The following is a 17,016-nucleotide window of genomic DNA, read 5'->3' on the forward strand; positions in this document are numbered from 1 at the left end:
CCATGCTCATAAGACCATATTACTTTTTGAATTTTTAACATGAAAATTGATGATCTACATGATTTTGATTTTGCTTGCTAAAATTCAATTGTAAGTTACACTCTTTTGGAGGTTGAAGGTCCAATTTTCAGTCCAAGCAACACTCAAAGTACAATTGGAAATGGAAATTACAGCCTTAACTAAAGTCAGGTTTAACCAGCTTCTGCCAAAGGAGGAAGTTCCATGGGAGTTTAAAATTCACAAGCGGTCCCCAGTTGCATGTATATCCTCATTATGGGAGATGATGTTAGGTTTTTGCAACTCTTGCATGGAGGTGTCAACGTCCTCCTACATACAGCATCTGAAATTCCCAAATTGGTTACTCATCTGGTACTAACCAGACTCAAAATGTAATTGTGAATTACTTAGGATTTCTACTCTGTCATGGCTAACAGAATGAGAATATGTTACCCCGGTGATTAAATAAAGCCTTCTGTTTGAAATTCCTTGTAGATTTTCGAGTTCGACAGAAAGATTCTTGAGTTCAACACAATACACCTGAAAAAGGTTGAAGGTTACATCAACTGAAATGTGAAAATAACACTCAAGATGAGAACAGTAGTCTGAATAATCCAAATTATACCATATTACTTTTTGTTTTTACCCCCTCCCTTCCGTTTAAACCCCTTCTAATACAGTTGGAAGAGCCAAGATGTTGAAAAAACTCTGTTATACATATAGTTCAAATTTCATTAATATATATATTTGAAGTTTTAAGGGTGTCCTGTATGGGTCACTTGTAGGTCAGGAAACATAGATATTTAGCACATATAAGGTAACAGAAATTCTGAACCACTTCCATTGTCTTCCTTGGAGAAGGTCCTGGATATGACCTTAAACTATATCTAATGGTGAGGCCCCAGCTTGCGGGCTTTGAGGAGTGTGGCGCCACCCCTTAATTGCCATTACTACCAGGTCCACTCTGACCTGGAGTGGTAGTACCTGTTAGGGTTCCATTTTCCAGCACACTTCACCCCAACCTTCTTACAAACCTCCCAATATATCCTGAGTCCCATGCGATCGTGTCTTTTTCGGTACTCTCTCTGGGCCAGTCCACTACACCCTACTGGAAGGTGCGCAATTGATAATAATAATAATAAATGAAGACACAAAAAACGGAGACACGACATAGTCGCTCACGTCCTACACTGGAATATATGCAACCTCTATGGATTAAACCACAATGAGAAGTGGTATTAGCATAAACCAGAAGTGGTTCAGGAAAACAACAACGTCAAACCCTTTTTGGGGATATACGTATACAGACTGATAAGGTTTATGAATACTCCAGACCCGATATAATTTTACTAAATAAAAACAAGAGTACTTACTCAATCATGGGCGTAGCATACACTTTCGATATCAGAGTGCAAGAGAAAGAACAAGAAAAAATAAATACCAAGATCTGTAAGAAAGTCTAGGTGATTCCCATTGTAATTGAAATGCTTGGACTATAATAAAAAAGCTATTATAAATAGCTTAATTTGATTGACAAAACCATTTCTTTTCCTATTTTGCTAAAGATTTGCCTGTTAGGAACGGCGATAGTGTTAATACAGCTTGACAAAGGAATTAATGTGATGTTTTGGAATCTGTATGTCTGTAACTGAAACCAAGTATGTCCAAGGATGGAGTACTGCTGCCATATCTGGGCAGGAGCTGCTAAAAACAGCCTATCCTGCCTTGACAGAGTACAAAATAGACTTTGTAGTCTAGTGGGGAATGCCTTTTTCTCTTCACTGCAACCTCTCTCCCACAGAAAAGACGTTGCGAGTCTGTCTTTGTTTTATCGTTATTTCCATGGCAAGTGCTCGTCTGAGCTCAAATCTCTGGTCCCTCTCGCCAATCTTGCACGAAAATACCCGTCTATCTGAAACCACTGTCAGTAATTTTCCCCACTTTATTTGTGCCTAAATCAAAATGTAAATTCAATGAACAAAGCTGCTTTCTTAGAAGTGCACGACTGTTGAACACTCTTCCGTTTGTCTGTTTCCCACCTGACTACAACTTGGATGTCTTCAAGTCCAACGTAAACAAGTTCTTGATGAACCGCCCCCTTAAGTAAGACACTTTATCGGATCTCCATTACTAGCGATTACTACGATATTATCCCATTGATTACTGTACATGCAATAACCCTTATCCTCGAGTGGCCTCCGGGCCTTGATAAGTGGTGACTTCCTTGTAAAAAAAAAAAAAAAAAAAAAAAAAATTGGGTTAAATAGGAACCGACTTAGAAAAAAAAAAACAACAAATATATTCTATTAAAAACTTTTTCTTCAAAATAACTGGATTCGGCATTAAATAACCTGAAAAAGGTTGATATGCCATAAAACAAAAATAACCAAACCAATCCTTGGAGAATTTTATGCATATGATATAAATTTTATTAAAATAGGATTTATTTTAAATATGGGTTGGGGATTAATACCCCCCCCCCCCAACTTCCATAAGTTAGGAGAGCACATAGAGATTGGGGATTACGTCCATTATCTTTCTTAGAAAATTTTATACATGTGATTTAATTTTTATAAAAATAGGATATGTTTCAAGTTTTAAGGGGCTTATATCCACATAGCCCTTTTAGGGGTGCACTTAAGACATTCAGAAACTCCCCCCCCCCCCCATTGTCTTCCTCAGTAAAGTTTGAATAACAATATGCTTTTATATTTTATGTAAATTCTCTTACTTTTCTTTCTGTAGGGAACACACAAATATTACACGCACGCACACATGGTAGGGTATATCAGGCATATGTATGCAGTGTGATGTATGGCAATGAAACTTGGCTATTAAGGATTGAGGACATGTGTTGCATGGAAACAAATGATATGAGAATAATACGATGGATGTGTAATGTGAGTCTTAAAAACGGGCTTAGATTTTATGACCAAAGAAAAAGATTAAATCCAAACAATATAGGAAGATGTGTGTAGAATAGGATATTTTGATGTTATGCCTATCAAAAGAATGAGTGAGCTTTTGAGTTAGTTAGAGAATGGTCAAAGAAAACATGGAGGGAAGTGATAAGAATCGATTTGAGAGAAAGAGTAAAAGACCTGGCTAGAGATAGATTAGTTGAAAGTCAATTTCTAAACGTTGTCCAACACTTTTTTTTTACTATGGAGTAATCATTTATCAAGGTCCAGAGGCCACTCGAGGATAAGGGTTCATGTGTGTATGGTAGTCATTGGCACAATAGTGTAGTAATTGTAAGTAGTGGAAATTTGGTATAAGATTATTTAAGAGAACGGTTCCACAAGAACTTGTTTATGTTGGACTTGAAGATCATAATATTGTAGTCAGCTAGAAAGCAGACCAATGGAACAGTTCCAAAGGTGGGCAGTTCTAGGAAAGAAGCTTTGTTTATGGAATCCAGGTTTAGGTTTAAGCAACGGTAGAAAGTGAGAGAAATTATTGATAGTGGTTTTGGCTAGATAAGTGTTTTTTTATGAAAGATTGACAAAGGGGGAACCACAGAGTGGAACCCAGATGAGCACTTACCATGAAAATGATGATAGAGCAGAAACATCCCAGCTGATGTTAAACTGATGATGATGATTTGAATCTTTTCAAGTTTTTGTTTGAAGACATTGAATGGAAATGAAGTAACATTATTTAATTTTTTTTTTTTTTTTTTATACACAATCACAGGCAGGTTGAATCAGCTTCTCTTGAAGGAGAAAGTTTCATGGGAATATCAAGTTCACAATTGGTCCCCAGTTGATTGCATATCCCAGTTAGGAGAGATAACATTATGTTTTTACAGTTTATAGTTCTTGCAGGAAGATGTCAACATCCTCTTACATATATACGTCTGGTATTTTCAAATGGTCACCCATCTGATACTGACCAGGCTCAACATTGCCTGACTTCAGTGATCAAACAAGAACCGTGTGTTAATATGATTATGCTATACACCATTATCTAATGCAATAAATAATTTTAAAATATAAATAGGTATAAATGAAAATGAAGTAACCTTATCTAATTTTTTTTTTATATGCAGCATTCATAGGCAGGTTAAACTGGCTTATCTTGAAGAAGACAGTTTCATGAGAATATCAAGTTCGCAAGTGGTTCCCAGTTGCATGCATATCCCGGTCAAGGGAGATGTTTAGTTTTTGCAGTTTTGGCAGGATGTCAACATCCTCCTATATACAGCATCTACTATTTCCAAATGGTCACCCATCTGATACTGACCAGGCTCTACATTGTCTGACTTTGTTGATCTAACAAGATTATGCTGTACAGCTTTATGTAATGCAATAAATAATCTTGAAATAAAATAATTTTAAAAAAATATATAGGTATAAAAACTACATGAGTAAAACAATAGAAATGATAGATAATCACCCATTAAATGTTATATCCATATTCAGCAAGGGAGGAGGAGGAAGAGGATCTGAATGTAAAATGTCCACAGTGATCATGAATGCCCCTAGAAAACAAAATAACAAGTAGGAAGTTCTTTGAAATGAAAGGCAGTCAATGAATTTCATTCAAATTTGCATAACAATGATCATGACTAATTTGACTGGCAGTGGATTTGCTAATCCAAACACAATTAGCTGGGGGAGGGGGAGATAATTACTATATAACATTGAAAAAATTACAGTGGACATTGTAGCATGTATATGGGGGTGGGGCTCAAGATAGCACATGAGAAATAGAAGATAAACATTTGTATGTGTGTAGGAATTGTGACCGTGTAAGTTTCATTCAAAATTGTGCTTGTTAGTAATTATTAAAAACAATATTTACTTTAATTCATTGTATCTAGTTTTCATGTTTATAAATTTAGGTCTAAAATTTCACTGGCATTTACAATAGCTCTACGACCAAATTCCAAATGTTCGTCTTAAATGAATGTGTTATTGTTTAAGTATGTTATTCTTTTTGTTTATTTAAAAAAAATTTTTGGTTTTAATCTGCACATATTTTTATAGCTTTCAAAAGGCCAATTGTCAGCCAAAACTTATACTACATTTGTTAATGTTTTACTTTTTTCTTTTACATTTAAAAATTTTATTTGTAAATTTTATTTTGCTTTTGCAGACCCTCAAGTGTAAAAAGGAAACGACAAGAAGTAAGTAATTATCATCATTATTATTATTATTTACTCATTAGGAGTTTTCACATTAGTGATTACTCCCTAACAATTACTACTGGTGTTCCCTGGAATTTAAGTGATAACGAGTCTCTCTGGATTTTTACCACTCTCCAACTCTTTTGATAGTCAGTGTTAATGATTTTGTATTATTGCAAGAGCCATTTACCATTGATTTCTTATTGATAATGACCATTAGTTTTTTTTTTGGGGGGGGGGGTTGAGTGACAAAATCCCAAGCAAGTGTGGAACATGGTAAAGAAAATTTTAGACAAAAACTTACCCTCCCCTTTAAATCATCTACAAAACAACATTAAAATAACAGAGACAAAAACATAGTGAATCTTCTCAAAACTTTTCAAAACAATTCCTCCAGTAATAATTACAGTCAGTACTTCCAAAAGACAAAACAAGATGCAGAAAAAAAGATAAAATTAAATTTTAACTCCAACAACAAAGAAGAAAACAACTATCCTTTTACTAAAAATGAATTCCTAAAAGCCATAAATGAAGTACATAATACAGCTACCGGTGCGGATGAGATACATTATGAGTTTCTGAAACAACTTTCTCTCAAATCAGTAACACCTCTTTTAAACACACTCAACAAAATATAGTTCAAGGGAAAACTACTCAATTACTGGAAACATGCTACCGTGATTCCCATCACTAAGCTAGAGAAAGACAGTTCAAATCCACAAAATTTCAGACCAATTTCATTGACAAGTTGTCTCTGCAAAAACATTTGAAAGAATGATAAATAGATGACTGAACTGGTATCTGAAAACCAACAGCTCAATTTCCAACATACAAAGTGGTTTTAGAAACAAAAGAGGAACAATAGACAACATAATCTGATTGGAAACTTTTATCAAATAAGCTTTCATTAATAAAGAACATGCAATAGCTATCTTTTTTGATTTAGAAACGGCTTACGATACAGATCTTGGATTAAAGGGCAGACTGCCTATCCTGATATCATATAAAAATCAATAATATTGTAAAGAATGAGATAAATGTATTCTAAAAAATGAGATAAATGGCTCCTTATATGTGGATGACCTGCCAAGATTTAAAAAAGTATTCATACTTAAGAATGCCAACTACAGATATGCATAAGCAAATACAATGAACCACAGAAAATAGCTTTAAATTTTCAAGAACCATTTCTGTAATCATAGAAAAATGCACAATAACCCTACTTTCTACATAAAAGGAACAAAAATCGGTACTTATACAGTTTAATCAAGACATTAAAAAATGAAAATATCAAAAACAGTTTAAATTGTACATATCCGTTATGTAATGAAATTCTCTGAAAAAGAAATTTCACTTAATTTCATCAAGTAGTTTTTTTTTTTTTTTTTTTTTTTTTTTACAGCGAAAAAACAAATTGTTATGATACCGAGCAAAAGGCTTGATTTTTAGGAAGAAAAGCTAGTATTAAAGATGGGAAGGGAGTGTCGGCGCTTTACATGGAGTTATCTCCCGTGGCATGTTCAAAAAATTCCAAGATGCCTACCTTCAACATGTTCTCATAAAAACGTGTTTTTTCTACTCAATCAAATTAAATGAAGTTTTTTTTTTTCGGAGATCTTCAGTCCAAAACGAATGCGTACAATATAACCTTTTTTTCAATATTTTCATTTTTTAATGTCTTGATTAAACTGTACAAGTGCCCCCAAAATCAAATAGCTGACCAACATAAATTTCTGAGACTTATTTTTAACAAAAAAACTCTCCTTCATCCCTCACTTAAAACAAAAATGTTTCAAAACCCTACAACTATTAAGGATAGGCACCGCCAAAACTGGGGGGGCAGGTCAGTACTTTTTGACGGACCGTCTTTTTAAAAATCTACCAAAAATCAGGTAATTATCCGATCAATACGAAATTTTCAGCGATTATTAGGAGAAGAATGAACTTTATAACAGTGTACTTATTTTTCATAAACGATATTTATATATATATATTTTTTTGCTTACAAAACCCCCCCTTGTTTTGAAGTGGGAACAAATATGCTTAAAATAATCATCTGAAACTGAACAAAACATATTGTGTTGTTGTAAGGGACAGAATTATAGATTCAAAAAAAAAAAAAAAAAAATTGTTTGCATACCTTATTTTGACGTCTGAATATCAGAACTTTGATTGTGTTTAATTATCCCGCTTTTGAGTTTTGAAGTGTGAAATTCGGTGAATATGTTAAGTAAAATAATTAATTTAAGTTAAGCAAAACAAAAAAAATTTTTTTTTAATATTTATACGAAAAAAGCCATTTTAAAATTTTTGATAAAAAAATTAACAATTTCTTTTTAGCGAGCCGAATAATGCATGACCATTATTAAACAGGGCATGCTTTGAATAATCGATACAAAAAAAAAATTCGATAAATATTGTGCCCTTTGTGTTAAAAATAGCATCATTTTTTTCGATCCCGTTTGAAAACGTTTGCCGCCTTTCGACTACGGTGGACCAAACGCGCTGAAGTAATTTTTTTTTATTCTGCTTTAAATTCCCCCCCCCCATTTTGGGGAGCCTGGCCCCCACACACATACACATTAAAAACCAAAATCATACAAATGGTCACCCATCTGGTACTGGCCAGCCTCAGCTTAATAATACATTGAAATTTTCGTCATTGAAAAATAAGTTTTTTTGGCCTGTTTGGTCTTCCATAGTTTTCTCTTTATCAAACGAAAACGTAAACAGAGTCGATCTGAACTCTACGTCCACGCGAAATATCTGGTTACCTATATGAATAAGTGGAATTATTTGAAATTCAGGTACTTATATTATAATATTTTTGCATATTCTCTTAGAAAATTATCCTAAATCTTAATTAGACAATAAATAAATAAATAAATTATTTCAAAAACCCTTTTTTTTTTTAAATATTTAAGTACGTTTTTTGTGCAAGACAAAAAATGTCAATTGTTAACATTTTGGGAAAATTTAACATTTAAAATTGAATTAAAAATAGTAGAAAAAGTTTTACATTATTCTGTTTTCTATATGATAAAATTCAGGGTTTTATCTTTCTGGAAAAAAAAAGTTACTCAGAAATAATGGATTTTAATAAATGTAATTTAGTTTTAAAAAACAACAACAACTTGATTTTGCGGCCATTTTTGGCGGTGCCTAATTAAGGATTATAGCAAATACTGAGTGGGGATCAGACTGCTTATTACTCCTAAAATTATATAGAACCCTGATAAGAGCCAAACTAGACTATGGAAACTTTATACATGGTTTAACCAAAAAGTTATCTTAAAACTCTGGACCCCATCCATCACACAGGATTAAGACTTGCCTTGGAGGAATTCAAAACCTCCCTGATAGAAAGCTTGTATGCTGAAGCCTATGAACCCTCACTAAAATTGAAACATGAAAAATTAGGCTTACAATATTATTTCAAACTTAAATCAAACCCCAAAAATTCTGCCTATCAATGCACTTTCGATCCCAACTACACACATCTATTCAAAAAAAAAAAAAAATGAAAATGCAATTAAACCTTTGGTCTTTACATAGAAGAAATGATAAAACCACTTACAGAGAACTCAATAGATCAAACCAGCATCAACAAGGAAAATTTGACAAAACTCCCACCCTGGCTGTTAAACCAACCTAAAGTCGTACTAGACCTGACAATATATACTAAATCCAATACTCACCCCTCAAACTATAGAGAAAAACTAAACAACATTCTGGATTCTTACCCAAATTGGACACCCATTTATGTGGATGGTTCCGAAGTGGGATGTGCCGCTATTTCAGAAAATACTATTTGGCAGAAAAGGTTACCAAATAACTCCTCAATCTATAGTGCAGAAACTACAGCCATAAACTTGGCTCTAGATATTATCACCAACCAAAACGCCAAGAAATTCATAATATTTGGAGACTCATTATCAGTATTAGAATCATTAAAAAATAAAAAAAAATCCCTTACTAATTAAACTATTAAACTATTACAAAGGATCCATTCTATCATGCAACACAAAACTTTCTTCTTCTGTTGGATTCTTAGCCACTATGGTTTCTATGAAAATGAAAAAGCTGACATGGCGGCCAAAAATTTCCTAAAACTCCAAATAAGTGATGTAAAGGTCCCATATACGAACTACAAACCTTCAATAAACAATTTTATTACAAAGAGATGGCAAGAAAATTAGAACAATTGCCAAAACAACAAACTCTTCCAAATTATGCCTATACTTAAAAAAAACTACTAGATCCCAGAAAATCACATAAAGAAGTAGTTTTATCACATATCTGGATAGGACACACATACATAACTCATTCTTACATGCTAAAAAGTGAAGAACCTCCCAAATATATACCATGTCATGAACTTTATATGTGAAACACTTTTTACTTAACTGCTATGACTTCACACAAATTTGTCAATACTACTACAAGGTCATAAACTGAAAAGAACTCTTCAAAAAAGAAAATTCTAAAATCATTCTAAATTTCCTTAAAAGAGCAAATCTTTGCCATAAAATATAAATACCATCAAATAACAAAACTACACCAAAACATTACTCCAATATACCCAGCAAAAATCAACTCCGAAAGCATCTAAAAATGTAAATTTTATATACAGCATTAAATGACCCAAAGAAGGTCGATATGCTGGTTAAACAAATGAATAATGCATTAACAGTCTTCTGGAGATTGATGGTTCAATCCTCAATACACGCAATACTAAGAGCATGTTGTGGCCTTGCAGATTTTTAATCATCAAAATAAACACAATGATATAGTTAACAAAAAAGTGTATTAGCAAAAGTATGTTACTGAAGTACACATCATGATTCTGGAGATAACTGCCACGAATCGCTACCTCATTGTTTACATGTAACTGTATAGCCTCTGGGTAAGTCCATTATTCATAAAGTGGGTATATCAGCTTATGCCATTACACTTCAAATTTCAGCTGTTTTCATTATTGTTATCAGTTGTATAGTTTCAATCTTCCCTTTGATTTCAATTTCTCTTAGTCTTTTTTTACCTTAGCTATTCTTAGTGTATATAATAATACTATTTTATTAGTAAATGCATAATAATAATAATTATTATGCATTTACTCATCAGCAGTTCTTAAGAGTTGTTATCACTTACTACTATCAACGGCTGGTGTTGCTGGAGTCCGAACTACAAGTTTCCATAGATTTCCAGTATACTTTACTTCTTTCGGTAATTTCAACAAATTATTTTGCATTTTTTCAACAGCTGTTTAGTCTTTAGTTTTTGCTTATAACAGCAATTGGGTTTTCTCTGGAATCTCGGTGATCTTCCCAAGATTTCAGTAGTCTCTGTACCCTTCCAATTTATTTATTATCATTTCTTATTGATGTTGAAATAACTTTTGTTCATTTTTGTAAGGATATTTTTGAGAATTTATTAATGTATTTTGGCAAATTTTTTGTCTTGTAGAAATAATTATTAGTTTTTAAAAAAGTGTCATATTCTTATATAAAGCAAGAAATCAGTTATAAAAACGAAAACAACTGTTATAATGGATTGTGTATTTGACTGAACTCTTCTGTTTCTGTCATATTTCACATTGTAAATCCATCCTGTAATGGATTTGTGTGGCAAAAGAGGTCTGGGTGAGGACCCAGTATTCATTGCCATATAGCATAACACAACTGCAACATTAGTTTATTCCATATAATAAACTGACTTATCTCACTAGTTTTGTTATCTTTGAAATTAGAAAATGGTGTTTTGTTTTGTAAAAAATAGTTCTAGCAGATGTTCTACTTGATTGTATTTTTTGTAATTTTTACTAATTATTTTTTTTTTTTTGTCATTTTTACTAATTATTTTTTTTTGTAATTTTTACTAATTATTTTTTTTTTGTAATTTTTACTAATTATTTGTTTTTGTAATTTTTACTAATTTTAGCATGACACTTAAGTATGTAATAGTATTTTTTTATTACTTAAAATGCATTAAAAAAAATTTTTTTTTAGATATTCACTTATAATTCACAAACGTCACTCTAATTTTTGAATGAGTACTTATTTGTTTCAACAAGGATTCATTGTTTCATGTTAAAATTTTTCTTTGCAGATTGAAAAGCCGAAACAAGAGAAAGAACAAAGAGCACAAGTTCAAATAAGAAAGGTTAGTTAATCTGTTTATAAGCATAACTAATTCTCTTCATGACCTGGACTCTCTCTTTCTATCTTTAAACAAAGGAATTGTTTCCCCTTGTTGTACATACTCCCAACTAACCCGACAAGTATCAAAATCCCACCCCTTCACTGTTGAGATCCCTAGATGCTGGAAAGCCTTCTACTCTAATAGTTCCTTCCCTTAAACTGCTAGACTTTGGAATCCCTTCTCTGTTCCCCGATTCCCTAACAGTACTAACGTGTAGAAGTTTGAAATGTAATGTGAACAGACATCTCACTACTACCTTCCGCACAATCCCCATGACCCCAAATAGTAGTCTGTTAGGTTTCAAGTGACATTCTACTTGGGGTTAAAAAAAATAAAATTAGGATAGTCCTATATAAACAAGGAATATCACCATGGTAATAATATTATTGAACTTGTTCATAAAAAAGGAAGAAAGAGATATAGCAAGCAGAAAGAGGCTAATTTTGGATGCTTTTTTTTTTTTTTCTAAATATTCGACTGGCTTTACAAACTAATTTTATTTCATAATTCAAAAAGTCTAAAGTGAGCTCAATGGATCACATTTTTCTGCTATATCTGTATCACTATAAACAAGTTTATATGGTCTTTTTTATTTTTTTACGGGAGTCACCACTTATCAAGGCTTGAAGGCCACTCTATACAATAAGCTTCTTTTTTATACAGAAAGTAACACAAATAGACGTTCACTGAGTTTTCTTCAAGGTTTTATTTGGAAAGAATTTACTCCAAAGAGAGACACTAATGCACTGATGTTCTTAGCTAATTATTTCCTTCTTAACATACTCAAATGAGCGAAGCACTCGGACAGAGACATCAAAAGTATGATTATCTTAGACTAGCAGGTAGTCCAGCATTGCTCGGTCGTAAAATATGCATATTATATTTTTAATTCATACAGAAACTGAGGCATGTGCATGTGAGTATTGTTTTTTTCTAAACAGTTCACTTCTCGTTAAAAAAAAAAAAAAAAAAAAAAAAAAATACTCAACCTGAGGTCGAAACCAAAACCTCTAGACATCGAATCAAGTACAATAATCATTACATCAGCTTGACATGACATTTACAAAGTGTTTTAAAAAAATCTTATTCTTAGCTGTCATGTTTCTCCACCACGCATGTGCAGTCGTGAAACAGTTGACAAACAGATAAATATTTGATAACCCCCCCCCCATGTACCAATTTACTAGTTTTGACCCCTTAGCAGCCCTTCTTTCCAAAGGGAAACTGATTAAAAAGTTTTCCACATGCCTGAATGTCCTTTATATCACATTTCAAGTCTGTAGATAAAAAATGTGTTGAGTATATAGGTTGAGAAGTGTCCTCTCACACACACATACACACACACACACCTTCTCGCTTTTATAGATATATGGATTATTAGTTTCCTACATTATTTGGAGTGTCTCCTTCACAGTGAAGAGGCTGATCTGAAAACCTTAGTTTTCTCTTAGCTCAAAAAAATGTGATGTTGTTCATCATTGTTGGACTATGTTTTGTCTACTGTTTGACCTGTTGCCCCCTGACTCAACTTTACATAACTTATCTCTGGGAACAATTCTGTTTTGCAGATCTGCACTCAGTGTGACCCTTGTCAAAATTCATACTAGTTAACTTAATCATCACCAACCATTGGTCTCTAATATGTAACAGGAATAATAAAATAATAGGACAACTTTACTCATCAGTTAAAAATACTAGTGTACACTAAAAATTATGGAAAATTATTGAGTAGAATAATTGACTCGGGAGAGAGAGACTAATGTTCTCTTAGCTAATTATTTCCTTTTTAACATGCTAAAAATAAGTGATGCACTCGGAAAGAGACATCAAAGTAAGATTTATCTTAGATTATTAGTTTTCTATATTACTAGCGAGGGGTACCCGGCGTTGCCCGGGTGTTTGGAAGTGGGCGGGGGGGGGGGGTTAAAAAAAAAAAGTAAGTATGAGGATCGAACCCGAACCCTTGAGGCAAAGTTGTAAATTAAAGTGTGAAAAAAAAAAAAAACATGCGATAACCATTGCCCCACCGTGACATGCTAACAGAAACATGTTTGAATTTATTTAATTAGTTGGATTTAGCAGGTGCCCGTTTTAAATGAGGTCAAGTTTTGACTGCGGGATAGTATTCATTTACTGCTGAACGCTTTTTTTCCCCCCGAAGATGTTATAGGAAAAAGACTAACCCACATGCGGCGAGCGACAAATATTGAATATTTATCTTCCCGAAATCGACCAAATTAAATAGACAGGTGAGCTTCATTGTTAACTGAAGCTAGATTGTAATTTATGGACAGAAGATTGTGCACCAACTCAGACAGCTAGAAAAATATAGAATTTCTGCAAATCCAACTTTAGGAATTTTTTTAGAATTGTTTTTATGGCTGATTATGCTATTTGGTGCATTTTAAAACATGCTTCCAATAGACCATCAAAAAGCAATGTTAACCCTCTGAGAAATACTATTAAAGAAGAATGGTGGAAGTTGTCCCCCAAATATTTGAGGAATGCTTGTGCCAGTTTCAGCAAGTGAAGGCAGTTGAGAAAAACTGTACATCCAAGGATGGAGTACCGTTGCCACATTTGGGCAGGAGCTGCTAGAAAGGGCTTATCCTGACTTGACTTCATAGCCTCGTAGGAGATGTCCTTTTCTCTTCCCTGCAACCTCTTTCTCACAGAAGAGATGTTGTGAGTTTGTTTTTGCTTTATCGCTATTTTCATGGCAAGTGCTCAACTGAGTTTCAATCTATGGTCTCCCCCCCTCGCCAAACTTTCACAAGAAACACTGGTTTAGTTGTAACCACTATCAATAATCACCCTGCCATTCTTTATCTGTACCTAAACCTAAACGTAGATTCCATGAACAAAGCTTCTTTCTTAGAACTGCACGCCTGTGGAACTGTGTTCCGTTTTCCTACTTTCCAGCTAACTACAATATGATTGTCTTCAAGTCCAACGTAAACAAGTTCTTGATTAGCATTTCCACTTAAATTATCAAATTTACCGAATTTCCATTACTAACGATTACTATATTGTCCAAGTGACTACTGTACACTCTTTAACCCTTATCCTCGAGTGGCCTCTTGGTCTTCATAAGTGGTGATGCCTACGTAAAAAAAAAAAAAAATGCATAGAATAAAAAAAATTTCTATTATGTAAATATTCTTGGAGCAAATAAATCCTTATTACTTTCAATAAACTAATTAGGCATGCACTGTCTTTCGATCCCTGCCTTAAAATATTGTAAATTTTGCTTTCTTGTATATACAATGTGTGCCTATAATCTTTCTATCTAGAAGCTTCTATGCCCTTTGTACCCTCCAATACTCATTTTTCAAAATGCCTCATTTGTCTTTTATTTGTATTTTATGCAGAAATCCAATGAAGTGAATGTTCCTCGAATTTCAGAACAGTACCGGAATTACCACGATAAATTGGATCAACTGAAAGTCCGAGCAATACAGAGAAAGGCTGTTTCTCCGACTCCAGGTATCGTGTTTTCATGGGATTTAATTATCAATCATTCTATACTGGTTAATGAAGGTTGAGGACATGCGTTGCATGATAAGATAGTATGAAAATGATACGATATTGGTCGTGAAAAAAGTCTTAGATCTGATGACTTCAAAGGAAGATTAAATCTGGATAGCGTAAGGAGCTATGTAAAGAATAAGAGATTTTGTTGGTATGGCCACATTGAAAGAATGGGTGAGAGTTTTTTGGGTCAATAGATGTAGAACAATCGAGGTAGCAAGGTTAGTTTGCAGGTGAAGGCCAAGGAAAATATGGAAGGAAATGATAAAGATGTACTTGAGAAAAAGAGGAATTAATAAAGACATTGAAACGGGTTTGTTTGGCAGTAAAATGAATGTTAAACTGAATATGATGATGTATGACGGCTGCTTTATTGGTCTAATGAATAAGGCTGTAGACTAATGCTGTTTTATATATGTTAACTTGTGTTTAACTAATCGTATACAATAAATCGTTTACAATTGGCAGATTAAATAATGTATAAAGGGTTGCTATGCCATAAAACAACCAAAGTTGGCTAATAACCACTAAATAAAATATTAAATAGGTTTATTTTTAAATAAGAAAATCAAATTTTATGAAATAACCAAGGAGAAGCTATCTTGCCTACTATTTTTAAAACAAATTCAAAAGACAAAGGGAGATAACTTAACAATAATTCAAACTAACAAGATTTATGTTATAATGCCTACGAATTCCCATTAACTGCTTAAAAATTATTTTCTTTATAAAAATAAAAGTACTTCATCAATTTATGTATTTTTCTTTATTTTTATTTTTTAATATATGGGTAATTTGTGACAAAAACCCATTGTCTTTATTATCTATGAATATCCATGATATTATTGCTCCCCTGTTCCTTGCAAAATTAATACTATCAGTGGAACTTTCATAAAATTTTATCCATAAAGTTATGTTTGATCTTAGTATAGGCCCTTTTTTTATTATTGCATCCTCAAAAAGAGACAGACAACACAACTATAGTATAGATAATCTCTGAAACTATTTCATCTTTTGTAATTTTTGATAATTCTTCCGTTTTCATTTTTCAGCATTTTACATGAATCGAGCCAGAGTCAATCCACTAGCCATAATGCAACATAATAATCCAGTGAGTAGACCAGGGAATGCCAGACAAGTTGGTATCTCCAGAATCAACGCTGCTAAGTACGTAGATATTTTTTTTTTTTTTAATAATGTTGGCTTTTTTTTTTTGGATTTAGATTAATTAACCATAGTTTCGCATTTGTCATTCCAGATGTTTTTAGCAACATATGGAGGCAATTTTATAGATTTCCTTATATATAAAAAAATTTTTTTAATATTTTATAAATAGCCTCTGCTAAATTTAAGAGGGATTTTCTCTGATTCTAAACTTGAAATGGTTGGTCCAAAATCCTAGCTTTGATCAATTAAATTACTGATAGCACAGTAGGATGTTTTCCTAATGCAATTGGATATATCTATTAGAGAGAGATTATACTCTTTTGATAAATCTCATCTATGATACAGCCAGTATTATGTTCTCTGCAAGGTCAGTTTTAGAGGTTTAGATGGTTTGGTATTAGAATATATAAAAAAAAAAAAAAAAGAAAGTTTTTCATGATTTTTTATTAGGTACTTCACAAACATCAATCTTCTCCCCTTAATGCAAAAGACTAGTACACGACTATTATATTCAGTCTTCACATGTTACCATCTTGATTTTAACTCTTCATAGCTGGAAGCTTGTCTTAGGATGAATGGGAGAACACAAGATTGCTAATCACTGTTTTATTATATTTTTGTCAGCTTGTCTCATTTTTTTCATGTCCATGCAATGTGTGTGCCCAAATGAACTGTTGTCTTCTCTCTCTTCTGCTGTCCCTTTGAACCATGTGATGTTACATCTGGTTTTATTAATTTCCCACAATTTAGTAATATAATAGGTCTAGCACTGTCGACCAAGCTCCAACTTCTGTCCCATCACTGCAATGTTGCAACTTTGTGCGTGTTTTACAAGTACTTTAATAGAATCTACTCTGATGAACTCACTTGTCTCCCATACTTTCAAGCAACCTGACAAACAGCAAAATCCCACCCCTTGACTGTTAAGGTGTGGAAAGCCTTCAACTCTAATAGTTTTTACTCTCGGACTGCTAGACTTTAGAATTCCC

General features: G+C 33.0%; 1 protein-coding gene across 7 annotated transcripts in view; it reads left to right on the forward strand.

Annotated features, from left to right (window-relative positions):
- The window catches only part of LOC145243496 (uncharacterized), a 202,738-nt gene that overhangs the window by 99,376 nt on the left and 86,346 nt on the right, over window positions 1-17,016 (forward strand). For all 7 annotated transcript variants that reach the window (XR_013862891.1, XR_013862890.1, XM_080106450.1 and 4 more), the window contains 4 exons: window positions 5,098-5,128; window positions 11,237-11,290; window positions 14,701-14,815; window positions 15,913-16,027. Coding sequence is in view for 5 of the 7 variants with exons in the window: in XM_080106450.1 (XP_079962576.1) it covers window positions 5,098-5,128; window positions 11,237-11,290; window positions 14,701-14,815; window positions 15,913-16,027 (315 nt within the window). In the remaining 2 variants the exon portion in view is untranslated. The remainder of the gene's footprint in view (window positions 1-5,097; window positions 5,129-11,236; window positions 11,291-14,700; window positions 14,816-15,912; window positions 16,028-17,016) is intronic.

This window comes from Euprymna scolopes, chromosome 22 (assembly GCF_053919585.1).
Source record: "Euprymna scolopes isolate OS-2025 chromosome 22, ASM5391958v1, whole genome shotgun sequence".
NCBI classification, from domain to species: domain Eukaryota; kingdom Metazoa; phylum Mollusca; class Cephalopoda; order Sepiida; family Sepiolidae; genus Euprymna; species Euprymna scolopes.